At 69.7% G+C, this 15,113-nt stretch overlaps 2 protein-coding genes across 2 annotated transcripts; both read left to right on the top strand.

Moving 5' to 3' along the window:
• The first annotated feature begins 651 nt into the window (after positions 1-651).
• On the top strand, positions 652-6,484 carry SHC2 (SHC adaptor protein 2). Its single transcript, XM_074565847.1, is given in 13 exon segments — positions 652-723; positions 726-1,286; positions 1,968-2,038; positions 2,435-2,495; positions 2,678-2,797; positions 2,923-2,976; positions 3,178-3,229; positions 3,402-3,528; positions 3,640-3,820; positions 3,904-3,970; positions 4,070-4,234; positions 4,630-4,931; positions 5,118-6,484. Coding segments are annotated over 13 exon segments (1,962 nt in total). The 3' UTR covers positions 5,247-6,484.
• A 4,889-nt stretch (positions 6,485-11,373) lies between these two features.
• On the top strand, positions 11,374-13,148 carry C2CD4C (C2 calcium dependent domain containing 4C). Its single transcript, XM_074565649.1, has 2 exons — positions 11,374-11,438; positions 11,856-13,148. The coding sequence occupies exon 2, from the start codon at positions 11,875-11,877 to the stop codon at positions 13,132-13,134; it is 1,260 nt and encodes a 419-aa protein (XP_074421750.1). The 5' UTR covers positions 11,374-11,438; positions 11,856-11,874; the 3' UTR covers positions 13,135-13,148.
• Positions 13,149-15,113: the final 1,965 nt, after the last annotated feature.

The following is a 15,113-nucleotide window of genomic DNA, read 5'->3' as shown; positions in this document are numbered from 1 at the left end:
GCTGGGGGGCACAGGGGGTGTTGAGGGGCACAAGGGATGCTGGGGGGCGCAGGGGGTAGCCAGGGGGCACAGGGGATGCTGGGGGGCACAGGGGGTGTCGGGGGGCACAAGGGAGGCTGGGGGGCACAGAGGGTACCGGGGGGCACAGGGGATGCCGGGGGTCACAGGGAATGCTGGGGGGCACAGAGGGTACTGGGTGGCACAGGGGATGCCAGGGGGCACAGGGGATGCTGGGGGGCACAGGGGGTGTTGAGGGGCACAAGGGAGGCTGGGGGGCACAGAGGGTACCGGGGGGCACAGGGGATGCCGGGGTTCACAGGGGATGCTGGGGGGCGCAGGGGGTACCAGGGGGCACAGGGGATGCTGGGGGGTACAGGGGGTGTTGAGGGGCACAAGGGAGGCTGGGGGGCGCAGGGGGTACCAGGGGGCACAGGGGATGCTGGGGGGCACAGGGGGTGTTGGGGGGCACAGAGGATGCTGGGGGGTGAGGGGCGGCCTGAGGATGCTCGGAGGGGCCGGGCTATGCTGGGGGGGGGGGGGGGGGGGGCCGGGCGATGCTGTGGCGGCGGCGGGTCGGGAGCGGCGGGGGGGGGGGGGCCGGAGGGCGGGGGATGCGCGGGGGGCCGGGGGGGGCGGCGGAGCGCTCGCACCATGACATCAGCGCGGCGCGGCCCCGGGGGAGCGGGCGGGGGGCGGGAGCCGGCGCGGCGGCGGCGGCGGCGGCGCGGAGCGGATCGGCGGAGCGGAGCGCGGCCCCGGGCATGCTCCCGGAGCCCAAGTATGACCGCTTCCGCGACGAGCCGCTGACCGCCCCCATGCCGTCGCCGGCCCCCGGGCCCTGCCCCGCGGCGGGCGAGGAGCCCGAGCCCGGCACCACCTTCTGCGCGCTGCTGCCGCGGATGCCGCAGTGGAAGTTCCCGGGACCCGCCGGTTTCCTCGGCCGCGGCCCCGCCGGTGCCGGCCGGGAGCTCTCGGCGCCTGCCCGGGGAGGGGGCGGCGGCGGCGGCGGCGGCGGGGCGGCGGCGACGGGGACCCCCTCGGCGCTGGCCGCCGTGTTGGGCGCCTGCGAGCCGCTCTGCGCCGCGCCCTGCTCGGGGCCGGGCGGCGGGCGGGCGCGGGGGGCGGCGGCGGCGGCGGCGGCGGGGCGGGCGCGGGGGGCGGCGGGGGCGGCCCGGCCGGGCGGGGAGGAGTGGAGCCGCAAGGGCAGCTTCATCCGCAAACCGGCGCAGGGCTGGCTGCACCCCGACGAGAGGGTGATGGGGCCCGGCGTCTCCTACATCGTCCGGGTAAGTCCCGCCGGAGCCGGACCCCGACCCCCGATCCTCAGCCCCCCACGCCCGGTCGGGGCAACCGGCCGCCCGGAGAGCCCCATCACCGGCGCTCGGCGGGTCTGTCCCCTCCTCTCGACGGCTGCGGGCGGAACCCCCGGCTCCGGTCCGTCCCCCCCCCCGGTTCCCCTCGGACCGGCCCCGAGACGGGCGTCGCGGGAGCTCGCGGTGTCGTGACAAGGGGACGTGGTGGGGTCCGGCCCCGAGGGTGCCCTGGGCAGTCACCCCCACGGGCCCATCGCCCCATCACGGGCAGCCCGGCCCCGTTACTCTGCCCACATTGTCTGGCCCATCCTGGGAGGGACGGCACGGCCTCCCAAATTGTCCTGGGATGGGCCAGGGGATGGAGGGGCTTCTGGGCTGGGGAACCAGCCCCAGGACCCAGCAGTAGCCGGCCCCTACGAGGGCGGCACAAGCCATAGCACACCGATGAGTTTGTTGGGTCTCAGGGCCTGGGCATGCGATGGGGCATTTTGGGGTGGAGGGTGAAAGGGTGCCATGTGTTGGGGTGAGCACCCCAACATCAAAGGGACCCTTCTCAGTGACACCCGGCTCCTCCCTTCCCCTCCTCTCCATCCCCTGCCCTGGGCTGGTGGCGGTGGCCGGAGGAGGCTGCTCTGACCGTGTGTCCCCCCGCAGTACATGGGGTGCATCGAGGTGCTGCGCTCCATGAGGTCCCTTGACTTCAACACCCGGACACAGGTCACCAGGTATGGCCCTGCAGTCCTGCTCTCCTGCACCCCAATGCCACCCAGAGCCCCCAGCAGCCCTGGGCGCTCCCCCTCCTGGGGCCCTGTGGAGTGTGTGTCGGGGGGGACACAACTCAGGGCCAGGGTCTGGGGTGCCCCATGGGATCCACCCGGCGCATGGGGACACAGGCGAAGGGCACTGCCGCGGATCAATGGGTGGAAAGAGGAGAAGGGAGGTGGCCCCGGCTGGGATTACGTACCGCGGGCGGTGACGTGGGGCAGCGCTGCGGGGAGGCTGCGGTGCCCGGGGCTGCGCGGGCTGATGCCCCCAGGCCCCGCGGAGCCAGAGGCAGGGGAAGGAACAGGGAAGGGGCCGGGGGTCTGCAGCAGTAACCGGCCGGGGGCCGTGGCTTGCAGGGAAGCCATCAACAGACTGTATGAGGCAGTGCCAGGCGTGAAGGGCATCTGGAAGAAGAAGGTGAGTTTCATCCCTTCCTGGGCTCCTTCCTGGTGCGAGCCGGGGCTCCGGGGCTGGGGGTGTCTGCCCGGTTCACGAGGCAGAGCCTGGGGTCTCTCGGGGCACCCCTCTTTGCCTCCTTCACCCCAGGAAACCTGGTCGTGGGGGTTGCATCGCCCCCACGCTCCTTTTTACCCCCTCAGGCTCCCAACAAAGCCCTTTTCTCCATCCTGGGCAAGAGCAACCTCCGCTTCGCTGGCATGAGCATCGCTGTCAACATCTCCGTCGACGGGCTGAACCTCATGATCCCCACCACGCGCCAGGTGAGAGCCGTCCCCGGGGATGTCACCCACCACCCGCCACCTCCCAGCCCTCTGCCTCCCACCGCGAACCGGGGGGATGGCGACCCCCACGCTAACCCCCTCCTGGGGCCGTATCCTCCCCCCAGATCATCGCCAACCACCACATGCAATCCATCTCCTTCGCCTCCGGCGGGGACACGGTGAGGCACGCACGCCCCAGCCCTCGGGGACGGCGGGGACAGGGGCTGCCTGTCCTACACGTGAGCCGAGCTGTGGGGCAGCATGGTCCCGGGGCAGGACGTGGGGCTGGGGCTGAGCCTGTCCCCTCGCCCCGGTACCCCCAGCCCTGCTCCCCCCACGGCAGCGGGACGCGGGGCCCTGAGTTCCCCCTGTGTCCCCAGGACACCACGGACTACGTCGCCTACGTCGCCAAAGACCCCATCAACCAGAGAGGTGATGCCGGCCCCCGCGCTTGGGAGCTCTGCAGAGGAGGAGGGATGCGCTGGGGGATGAAGGCTGGAGGAGGGGATCCCTTGTGGGGGGTGGCTCGGGGTGGTGCCGGAGGGGTGATGGGTGCGTGGGGGAAACACTGAAGCCATCTGTGAGTCCGTCCGTCTGTCCGCAGCCTGCCACATCCTGGAGTGCTGCGAGGGGCTGGCGCAGAGCGTCATCAGCACGGTGGGACAGGCCTTCGAGCTGCGCTTCAAGCAGTACCTGCACAGCCCCCCCAAGGTGGTGGCACCCCCAGACAGGTAGGGGGGGCAGGGGGACCCCGCTGCGGCCCCGCGCCCCCTGTGCCGGGGCATGGAGGGGGGGGGTCCAAGCCGGGCAGGGTGTCCCCAGCTCACCCGTCCCCGCCGCAGGGCGCTGGGTGCGGAGGAGTCGGCGTGGGGGGAGGACGAGGAGGCGGCCGAACACGATTACTACAACAGCATCCCAGGGAAGGAGCCACCCCCGGGGGGGCTGATCGACTCCCGGCTGCGGCACGGCGCAGGCCTGGGCCACGTCCACGCTCAGCCCTCCGGCTCCGGCCCCCCCAGCCAGGTGAGCCCCCCGGGCTGCTGCCGGCCCTGCCATGGGGGTCCTGGGCATGTCCCCCCGACACCATCGCTGTCTCCTCTCCCCAGGGTGGCTTCGCAGCCAGGCGAGACCAGAGCAGCCAGCCGGGGCCGCCATGGGACCTGGAGAGCCAGGGTGGGTAGCGCTGCGGGGGGGGACCCTGGGGACCGTGAGCAGGGCCCCCCCGCGGCTCTGCGCTGCCTGGGCCAGCCGTGATGCCGGGTGCTCTCGCAGGCCAGCCCTGCGATGGGTACCTGCAGGCGGACGGCCACCCCCTGGGCCCGCGGGACTACGAGGAGCACATGTACGTGAACACGCAGAGCCTGGACGCCTGGGAGCCGGAGGCGGCGGCTCGTGGGGCGCCGGAGGAGAGCCCCAAAAAGGACCTCTTTGACATGAGTAAGCCGGCGGGCTTTGCTGGGGGGGGGGCCTGGTGCAAGACCTGCTGCAGAAGGGCTGAGCTGTGCCGCGGGCTGCCCGGCAACGTGTCGCAGCCCCGGTGGTGCCAGCAGAGCCCCGGGGGCCACAAGTTGTGCGCCATCGTCACCCACCCTTGCCGGGTTGGCCCTGTGGGGGGGGCGGCCGTGCCATGCAGGGGGGCACCATCCCCTCTGTGCCCGGGCGCAGGCACAGCGTCGTGCCCGGGGTGGCGGTGGCACAGCGGGGTCCGTCCCAGAGGTGGGTCTGGCCATAACTGTGGGTCCTGCTGCCACCGCTCGGCTCGACCCTGTCCCCGCCGCCCCCCCCCCAGCCCTGCTTCATGACCCCCCCCCCGCATCCCCTGGCTCCTGCAGGGCCCTTCGAGGATGCCCTGAAGCTCCACGAGTGCATCGCGGGGGGCAGCGCCAGCCCCCCCATGGAGGACCAGTGGCCGAGCCCCCCCACGCGGAAGGCCCCCATCGCCCCCACGGAGGAGCAGCTGCGGCGGGAGCCGTGGTACCACGGGAAGATGAGCCGTCGGGACGCCGAGAGGCTCCTGCAGACGGACGGGGATTTCCTGGTGCGGGACAGTCTCACCAACCCGGGGCAGTACGTGCTGACCGGGATGCACAGCGGGCAGCCCAAGCACCTGCTGCTGGTGGATCCTGAAGGCGTGGTAAGTGGGGGGGGGCACGGTGGTGGTTGGGGGGGCGATGGGGACAGGGTCGGGGCTGCACGGGAGGGATGCTGAGGAGATATCCTTGGGGGGGGAGGGCGGGTGGGCGCTGGGGGCTGCATGGGGACCCCGTGCGGGAGGCAGCTCTCCTGGGTTCAGGATGGCTGTGCTCCCCCCCCGCCCCAGGTGAGGACCAAGGACGTGCTGTTTGAGAGCATCAGCCACCTCATCAGCCACCACCGGCAGAACGAGCAGCCCATCGTGGCTGCGGAGAGCGAGCTGCACCTCCGCCAGGTTGTCCGGAGGAAGCAGTGATGCCGGGGGGGTACGTGAGCCCCCGACCCCCCTCCCCTGGCGCCAGACTGGCCCCGGCGCCAGGGCAAAGCCGGGGCCCCTCCGTGCTCCCCTCCTCCGGTTGTGCCTGGCCTTGGAGAGGGGCAAAGTCCCCAAAACCCCGGGGTTGGGCTCCCCATCCCCCTCCCCAGCGGGGCCTCGCGGTCCCTGGCCCCGAAGGCCCCCCCTTCCCCCCCACTGCCTCCCCTCCACCGTCCGCATGCGGCCCCTTGCCCAGCCGGACACAAAGACATTTATTCCACGTGTGGAGGCAAAACGCTGCCGGGGTGGGAGCGGGTGGGCAGCCTTGTCGAGAGGGGCTGAGCCCAAACCCGGCCACGGCGGGGCTGGGTGGGCATCGCTGCGGGGCTGCCCCCTCCCCTCCTGCCCGGGGCCCTACCTGTGTAGGGCTGTGTGCCCCCCCCCCCCCCCCCCCCCACCGCTGGTACCGCCAGAACCCACTGCCTCCCCCAGTGCCAGCTCCATCCCAGAACTGGTCTCTGGATGATGATGGAGCAAACAGGGTCAGGGCTGGTGCCAGGACCCCCATCCCAGGGCTCCCGGGGTGGGATGGGGCCAGAAAGCTTGGGGAGTGTGTGTGTGTGAGTGTGTGTGTATGAGTGTGTGTGTGTGTGTGAGTGTGTGCACCCGTGTGCGTGCACAGGTACGTGAGGGGCAGCCGGGGGACCAGCCCCTTGCCCACAGAGCCGTGCCTCTCGCCCAACGCCGCTGCTCAGGACCCAACTCCCCGCCTCCTTCCCCCCGCCATCTGGGAGTCCCCCCAGCCGTGGGGTCCCCCATCCGCAGGGGCTGTACCCCCCCCGGCTTGGCTCTGGCCGTGGGACTGGCCACAAACATCTCTTGGAGGCCGGTGCTGCTGGATGTCCCTGTCGCTCCCACATTTCCAGCTGGATTCTCCCCAGGAACTGCTGCCGCGTGAGGCTCCCGGTGGCGCTGAGCCCCCGCAGCCCTCCCCGGACCCGGGCCAGGACGAAGCTGCTGCGGGGAAGGCGTGGGGTGAGCTGCTGGCACTGGCTCGGGAGGCCAGGGCTGCCGGCAGGAGAGGAGTCCCACGGCCCCCAGGGAACCACCCCCCCCCCCCGGCCGGCTCGGGGCTTTGGCAGGTTTTTACGGCATACATGTCCCCTTCTCCAGTGTGTCTGGCTCTGTGTGCAGGGTCGTGGTTTGGAATACGTTTCTAATTAAACCTGGAAATGAGCAAAGTGGCCGGGTTGTTTGTGCCACCCCCCCGGGCACGGTGCTGGGACGGGGGCTCCATGGGGCCAGGGATGCAGAGGGAGCCGGGATGGTGTCTCCATCACCACCAGCTCCTGGCTGGTTCCATGTTGGTGGTGGCAGCCGGCCCCATCCTGGCTCGTCACACTTGTCTCTGCCACCCTGGGTCACCTTGTCCCACTTCGGCATCTGGGTCACCCCCGTCCCCCCAGCTCTGGAGGGGGCTGCAGCACCCGGGGCTTGGCCCTGGGGTGCTGATCTTGCGTGGCATCTCCTCCCTGCACCCGGCATCTCCTCCCTGCACCCGGCATCTCCCTGCCCTGCCCATTCCTGCTGCCTGTGGACTCATTGCCCACCCCTGCCCGGGGCAGGAGGTGGCCACTCGCCTCCGAGCCTCCTGGCCAGGCGTCCTCTGGCTCCTGCCGCAGCCCGGGGCTGAGCTGCCGTTTGTCACTCGTTAATGAGCACGGCGGCCAGTGGAGTGGGAGCGCCATGGTGGGCCTGGCCACGCTCCCGGCCAGCAGATAGGAAAGGCTCCTGGCTGGAGTCGTCGGAGGTGGGAGAGGCTGCGCCGGGCTTTCTGAGCCAGCAGCGCGGCCGGGCTGTGAGCCACGGGGCACGTGCACTGGGTGGGCAGCAGCCTCCCAGCAAGGCCGGCACCAGCCCCAGCACTCCTGGCTCCAGGGTTCTGCCGGGTCCCCTGCACTCGCCAGCACCAGGTGGGTGCCACCGGCCCATCTCGGCTCGACGCCCGCTGCGGGGCGCAGGGTCAGCCTGGCACCCTCTGCCCCTGGCGGGGGGGCAGCACCCCCGGGGACAGGGCTGGCTGGGTGCTGGCTGAGTCAATGAATGAAATAAGCCCCTAAATAAAGCCCGGTAACGAATGTGTAATTTTCCATTGATGGTTTGAATAGGACAGTGGCGCTCCCATCTCAGCTGCTATTTTTTGTCGTGTAGTAATGCGTCTGCAAAGATAATTGCGCCGTTCCCTCAACGGCAGAGGCAGGAAAAGGCAGCGAGAGCTCGGACTTCCTTCTTTGACCCCCCGAGATCGAGCCCACGCCTTCCACTGGTGGCCGCTGGCTCTGCCCCGGCCCCTTGGCCACCGGCTGCTACCAGGAGGTGCCTGAAAGGCTGGTGGAGGACTTATTTTAGGGGTTTTAGGGCTTTGGTTGAGGTTGGGGTGCGGTGCCAATGGCCACGGGGTGCGGGGCCGCTGTGTAGGGGCTTGGGGACCCTCCTCAAGAGGGTCCCGCTGTGGAGCAGCACCCCACGGCCACCCGGCACAAGGGCAGGACCCCGTGGAGGGAGGTGGGTTGGGAGCCACAGGAGCATTCTCGAAGCAAAAACCCAATTAAAACGAAAGTGAAGCCTTTATTGAGTTAAGTACGGACATAAATAATGCATTTGGAGCACCAGGGAGTGCCCCCATCTGAAACTGGGTTTCTTTCGGTGTGATCTGCACCCCCCCCAGCGCGGCTCCACTCTGGACTGGTCCTCACTGGGACACGGGCAAGGGAGGCTGGGGCCGGGCGATGGTGGAGCAAAGCAGGTAGTGGCACCTGCTGAAAGCGCCGGTGCGTTCGGAGCAGCAGCAGCAGTCTGTAGGCTCCAGAGTTAACGCCGGGCTGAAGGGCAGAGTGATTTGCCTCTCGGTGGTGCTTCTTCAGCCCGTGTGATGGCGGGGAGGCCGGGGGCTTTGGGGGAGGTTTGGGAGCCACAGAGAGCGACTGCGACCGGGGGTCTCGCTGACCAACCGTCCCTCTGTCTGTCTCCAAACGTGCTGACAACAAACACGGCCCAGTTCAGTTTTCCTGCACATAGAGGTGAGAGTCTCTGACATTGGCCCTCAGCAAGTTTCCTGGAAATACCTGACCGGCTGGAAAGAGGAGATGTCTGCAGTGCTCCTGCCCCGGAGGGGCTGCGGGGGGATCCCGGGCGCCCAGCGCCAGTCCCTTCCCCTTGGGGCTCTCTCCTTCCCAGCTTCCAGCAGGTGGTAGCATCCTGCCGGCTCCGCCAGCCACATCCCCAGCCCTGCCGGCATCACCAGCCTTGCCAGCATCCCCAGCCCTGCCAGCGTCCCCAGCCCTGCCAGAATCCCCAGCCCTGCCAGTGTCCCCAGCCCTGCCACCATCCCAGCCCTGCCAGCATCCCCAGCCCTGCCAGCGTCCCCAGCCTTGCCAGTGTCCCCAGCTCTGCCGGTGTCCCCAGCCCTGCCACATCCCAGCCCTGCCAGTGTCCCCAGCACTACCACCATCCCCAGCCCTGCCAGCATCCCAGCCCTGCCAGCATTCCCAGTCCTGCCAGTGTCGCCAGCACTGCCACCATCCCCAGCCCTGCTGGTGTCCCCAGCCCTGCCAGCATTCCCAGCCCTGCCAGTGTCCCCAGCCCTGCCACCATCCCAGCCATGCCAGCATCCCCAGCACTGCCAGCGTTCCCAGCCCTGCCAGCGTTCCCAGCCCTGCCAGTGTCCCCAGCCCTGCCAGCATCCCAGCCTTGCCACCATCCCCAGCCCTGCCAGTGTTCCCACCAGCCATCGCTTGCCCACGGTGCCTTGCCCAGCCCTTGCCAGGCACCGAATGCCGCCGGCAGCCTCCAGCCCAGCATGATGGACCCTGGTCCATGCCCTCGCCCGTCTCCCCGTCGCGCTGCCCGGGGAGGTGGCTCTGGAGCCCTGAAAGCCGCCCCCTCCTGGCATCCTGTGCTGCCCAGATCCATGGAGAGCCCTGGCCAAGGGGGAGGCAGGTGAGGAAACGCACCCCTCCCGGCTCCATGCTGCTGGGTGCCGAGTGAGGGTCCGGAGACTGTTTTGGAGGCCCTGGAAACCTTGTTTTCTGCTGGCCCCGCAAGTGTTTGCTCTCTGCCTGTTCCTGTTTCGTGTCCGGCTGCTCCGGCTGCACAGAGTAACATCGGCAGCGCGGTGCTGCAGGCGAGTGCTCGTCTCTGGCTGCCAGCCCTGCCTGCGCTGCTTGGGAAGGGATGCTCCCGGCACAGCCCATGTCCCCGAGTGCCAGAGATGCATGTCCCTGTGCCAGCTCCTGCTGCGAGCGCAGGGTCTCTCCTGCTGTCCCTTTGCATTCGGGACCCCAGCTCCTCTTCTGCCTCAAACCTGGAAGCCCTGCCCCAAGCTGAGCCCCAACAAACTCCGTGCAGGCAGCTCCGAGCACCCTGCTCCCCTTTGCCCCCCCAGAGACGGCTGGCCCTGGGCCGAGCGGGCAGGGCTGGCCCCGCTCCAGCGCTCTTTGTTATCTCCAGGGAACTCAACCATTTCTGCACCTTGTTTACCCACCGTTGTGCAGGGTGGAGGAAAGGCAAACAGTAGCCTTTTGTTCACCAGCCTCCCCTCCCCGTGAGCCTCATCCTCTCCCGGGCTCCATCTGCCCTCTCCTCCCCCTACGGGACCCAGCACTCAGCGCCCTGTGGTGAAACGCCCAGGGTCCAGCCAGGACACCGCCGTCCCCCTTCCCCACCGCTGACCCCGAGACATCCCTGCCCAGACACCCCCCCACGTCCTGGCTGGTTCCCGCTCCCCACTCGCCCCGTTCGGAGGGTTCCAGCAGCTTTTCCCAGGTCCCCTCCTGTGCCAGCGAGGGGCAGCCATGCCGAAGGGCCCACTCCCGGTGAAGGTCTGCAGCTGGCCTGAGCCGCTGCTCCCCAGCAGGCAGAGCAACGTGCCAAGAAACTCCATAAACCAGAGCGCTCGCGTTGCCAGGGAGCGACCGCTCACTGCCGGGAGAGGCCTGGGCACGGCGGGCAGAGGGCACACAGTGAAACGGGGGGGGTGCAGGGAGCGGGGAGGGCAACTTGCTTCCAGAGAGGGAGGAGGGTTGTCCCCCAGGCCCTGGGGACCTTCTTCCCTGCCACCCTTCCCAGGCGCTGGCAGAGCTGTTGGCTCTCGGTCTGGCTCCGCAGGGCCGGCTCTGTTTATCAGCTCAGTCGGGATGCAGAGGGAGCCGAGACCTCCCCTCTCTCGCTGCCCGGCGGCCGTAGCCCCCGCTGATGGAGTCCACCACGCCAGGCTCTGTTCCTTCCTGCTGATTATTCCCAGCCCCGCGCTGTGGGATGACGGAGCCTTCCCTGCAGCCCGACGGCACCCACAGGGCAGCAGCCAGGGAGGAGCAGCCACTGGCCCTGGTTGGTGCCACTGTCCTGCTCAGCTGCATCCCTGTCCCCAAGGCCATAAATCCGTGCGGTACCTGGACTGGGGCCGATCACCCTGGTTTGGGAGTCTCCCCTCCTGCCCCTCTGCAGCACTGGGGCCTGCAGTGATGTTCCGTGGATCCTCTGGACATTTTGCCCTGGTGCCCCCACTGTCACCTGGGCCGTGGCTTGCCCCAGTGCTGTGTCACCGCCAGGTGCTGTGAGATGTGTGACATGTGGCACTTTCTCCCCCCCCCCCCCCAAAAAAGCTCCTCCAGCCCCGATATTAAACCACTCGATGCACTCGGTGAGCCCTTGAGCTCTGCGCCGCCGCGGAGAGCTGCCGGCTTCGCCCAGCGCCTTGACGAGCTCAAGAGCTCGGAGAAGAGCCCGGGCAGCGCCGGGGGGGGGGTGGTGGGAGGGCGCTGGGAGGGAGCACGGTGTCGCCGCCATCCCGGTCCCGGCGCAGGGACCCCCCCCCCCCCCAGCTCCCGGTCCCGTCCCACGGCGCTCCCGTGGGCAGGCGGCCCGGGTGTCCCGGCAGCGGGTACCCGCACCCCGGGTCATCGGCACCCCGGGAGCGCTCGATCCGACTCGGTGCCGGTGCCGGTTCCGGTGGGTCCGGCGGGGAATTGCGGGGGCGCCGCGCTCGGAGGATTACGGCGGCGGCGCGGGGAAGGAGCGGGGCCGCCGCCGCCGCCGCCGCCGCCGGTATAAAAGCGCGTCCGCGCGCGCCCCGCCCGGGCTGCGGCGGCGGCGGCGGCTCCGCTCCGGCTGCGGCGGATCCGGCGCTTCCCGGTCGGTCTGTCCCTCCCTCCCTCCGTCGGTGGTCGGTCGGTCCGGGTATCGCGTCGCTGCCGGCGGCCGTTCCCGTGCGTCGCGGCCGCCCCGTCCCGTCCCATCGCTGGGGTCCGACACCGCCGCGTCCCGCGGGTCCCCGTCCCCCCCCGGCGCGGCCGGTTCCTTCCCGTCCCCCCCGGGCTCGCGGGTCCCCGTCCCTCCCGGCGCGACCGGTTCCTTCCCGTCTCCCCCGGGCTGGCGGGTCCCCGTGTCCCCCGGCGTGGACGGTTCCTTCCTGTCGCCCCCCCGGCGCGGCAGGTTCCCTTCCATCCTTGTCCCCGTCTCTCGGTGCCGCCGGTTGCCCCCCAGGCTGACGGCTCCGGTCTGCCGGTGCCCGGCCCCTGGTGACAGCGTTTCCCCTCGGGTCTCTTCCAGTCCCGCACCCGGTGGCAACATGTGGCTCCTGGAGCGGCTGCGTGGTGTGGCGGAGAACGGTGGGTCCCGGGGTGCGGGGCCAGAGGAGTCCCCACGGGGGTCCCGCTACAGCAACGTCCTCACCCCCGACAAGATCCCTGACTTCTTCATCCCACCCAAGCTGAGCGCGGCACCCGCCGAGGGGGAGGGTGCCGAGCCCCCCACAGCGCCCGCCCTGGGCCCCTCGGCCTCGGAGCAGGACCTGGCCGGGCGCAAGCCCCCCCGCAGCCCCCGGCCATCCAGCCGACCCCGGCAGCGGGCAGCCGGCCGGCACATCATCCAGATCGAGAGCGCCGAAGACTGGACGGCCGAGGAGGGCTTCAGCACCAACGCAGACCCGCAGGCGCAGACGGCCATGTCACTGCCCTACGTGCCCAAGGCGCAGACCTCCTACGGCTTCGCCACGCTGATGGAGAGCCCCCACACGCGGCGCAAAGAGTCGCTCTTCCACAGCGAGCACAGCAGCCTCTGCCCCTCGCCGGCCACCTCGCCCAGCGCCCAGCGCAGAGCCAAGCTCAACGGCGAGGGCAGGCCCCGGGCACCCGCCGACCTGGGCGCAGCCCTCATGCACCCCGGCCGCTACTTCAGCGGCGGCGAGAGCGACACGTGCTCCTCAGCCGAGTCCTCGCCCTTCGGCTCCCCGCTGCTCTCCCGCTCCGTCTCCCTGCTGAAGATCTTCAGCCAGGAGAGCCAGTCCAAGGTCATCAAGCTGAAGCACTCGGTGGCCCGCAACAGCTCCCTCTCCACTGACGACAGCTCAGCCGACACCAGTCCCAGCGCCCAGCGCCGCGCCAGGAGCGCCCCGGCCGGGGGGCAGCCGCCCGCCGCCCTGCTGCCCCTGGACCTGCCGCCGGGCCGTGACCGGGAACACAGCCTGCGTCTCAGCCGGGGCGGGAGCCTGCGCCTGGCCGCCGAGTACGACCCCTCCAATGCCCGGCTGCGCGTGCGGCTCGTCTCCGCCGAGGACCTCTACGACGCCCTCGTCGACCTGCGCAGCATCAACTGCTGCGTCTCGCTGTGCCTCAACCCCGGGAAGCTGCAGAAGCAACGCAGCACCATCGTCAAGAACAGCCGCAACCCCGTCTTCAACGAGGACTTCTTCTTTGATGGGCTGGGCCCCGGCCACGCCAGGAAGATGTCCCTGAAGCTCAAGGTGGTCAACAAGGGCAGCAGCCTTAAGCGGGACACGCTGCTGGGGGAGAAGGAGCTGCCGCTCACCGCCCTCCTGTCCTGCCTGTAGGCACTCGCTGCCCACCCGGGGGCGGGGGCTGGGCGGGGGGGGTTTGGAAGGGCCCCTCGGACGGGGGACTGGGCGGTGGCGGAGCATGGGGGTCCCTGGGGGCGGCTCTGTCAGCACCAGTCCCCCCCCTTGCGGCGGGGGCAGGCAGGGCTGGCAGCCGCAGCCTCTCCCCTCTGCTCCCTCCCGGGGCTGCATCTCCTGGAGCCCAGCGGGAAGCGGGGATCCACCGGCCCCGTCTCCACCGGGAAGGATGGATGTGACCTGCTGGGCTCTTCCCTCCCTGGTGCCTGTGGTCTCCAACTGGCCAGCACGGAGGTTGGAGGTGGGTAGATCCCCGTAGCATACTTTCTGCCACCTCTCTCGGAAGTCCCAGCTCCTCGAGTCAGGTGATAGCATCAATCTCAGCTTTAATTTAAAAGACAGGTTTCTAGCCTTGGAAACTGCAGAGAAAATACTGCAGAGGTGACCCAAGAGTGGGCCAAGGGAGGTGACCCTGGGGATGAGTCAGGTTTGTGGGTTTTAAGCCTTTTCCGGAGTGTTCCCAGCCCTGCAGGACTGCACCGATGCGCGGGTCGACTTGGTCTGACACCTGCAGCTCCCAGGACGCCCTCCCTGCCCACCCCCAGCCGTGTCCCCCGCTGCTGACCCCCTGCGGGACGCTGCTCCCGGAGCCTCGGGGGCGCTGGGTTTGCCCGGATCCAGGAGGCTGCCTGTGCCCGTCCCCTGCCCGCGGGAGGGAGGTGCCGGGGCTGGCACTGCCATGGGGGGGCCTGGCACCCCTCACACTGCGCCCGCAGCTGGTCCCAGGCAGTGTCCCAGCAGCCATGCTCGCTGACAAAAGCTGAGGTGACAGGAGTAGCCCTCCCGGAGTGCTGGTAGCCTGGCTGGCACAGGGGACATCCCCAGGTGTCGCTGGGCGGGGGGGGCAGGCTGTGGCTGAGGCCCCCCTACCCTCCGCCCTCGCCTGCGGGGGGCTCGGGAGCGGCTGCACCCACCGAGCGGGAGGGACGAGTCCTGTGGGACCACGAAGCCCCTGTGCCCAGCGGGACCCGGCTCCCAGGAGGGACCTGTCCCTTCCCATCCCTCCCTGCGATCCCGGTCACCCGGCTGGAGGTAACGCCGGCCGGGGGGCGTTTCTGCGGGGATAAAACGGGCGCCTTGTTGTTGTTTGGTGTGGTGTTAACCCGTTGCGTCGGGCTCTGCATGTTTCCGTGGAAGGGAGCGCATTTCGCAGTGCTCCCGTCCCTGCCTGTTGCAGCACGCGTGGACACCCGCGCACACCCGCGTCCCCCTGTGTAACCTCTGTCGGTGGCAGTTGATGTTCCTTCCTTGTCCTTTGCAGCAGATGGCAGATTTCAGTGTTGGCTATTTATATCCGAGGCTGATCTTTCCCAGCGTGTTTTTACTTCTGTCTGTAAATACGTTTCAGGTACGCGAGGCATGGTACTGGTAGCGCGGTGTTTGCATGGCGGGGCGGGGGGGGGGGGTGGATTTGGGGTGATCGTGGCTGTTTGTCGAGCTTGTGGCTGAAAACAAACCGTGCAGGACGTAAGGAGCAGACACCTCCCTCCTTCGGGGGGATTTCCCACCTGCGGCTTCCCCCCCGCCAGGAGTCAACATGGATGGGGGGGTGCCCAGACTCGCCCTGGGGGGGCTCTGGGGAGGGTGGGATGGAGAGATGGGCCACATCCCTGGGCTGGGGGAGAACATCCTGGCCCTGAGCGGACCTGGGGCAGGAAGGGGACCCTGCCCGGCCGGCTGCTGCCCGACACTCCCGTGTACCCCTCGCCCTGCGGTCCCCGGGGTGCGAGAAACTGGTGGAACCCAGGCGTTGCTGGGGCCGGGGATGGGGGGGGACACCCAGCAGGCTGCGAGGGGAGGGCGAAGAAGAGCTGGGCAAAGGTTTTGGTGCTCTATGAGAGGGTTGGGGGAGGGCGGGGGGTGTGACGCATCCCCCACGGCGGAGCTGTGTGCCTTTG

Source organism: Larus michahellis, chromosome 23 (genome assembly GCF_964199755.1).
Source record: "Larus michahellis chromosome 23, bLarMic1.1, whole genome shotgun sequence".
NCBI lineage: Eukaryota > Metazoa > Chordata > Aves > Charadriiformes > Laridae > Larus > Larus michahellis.
The sequence above is the reverse complement of the archived record's forward strand: the minus strand, read 5'-3'. Positions and strand labels throughout refer to the sequence as shown.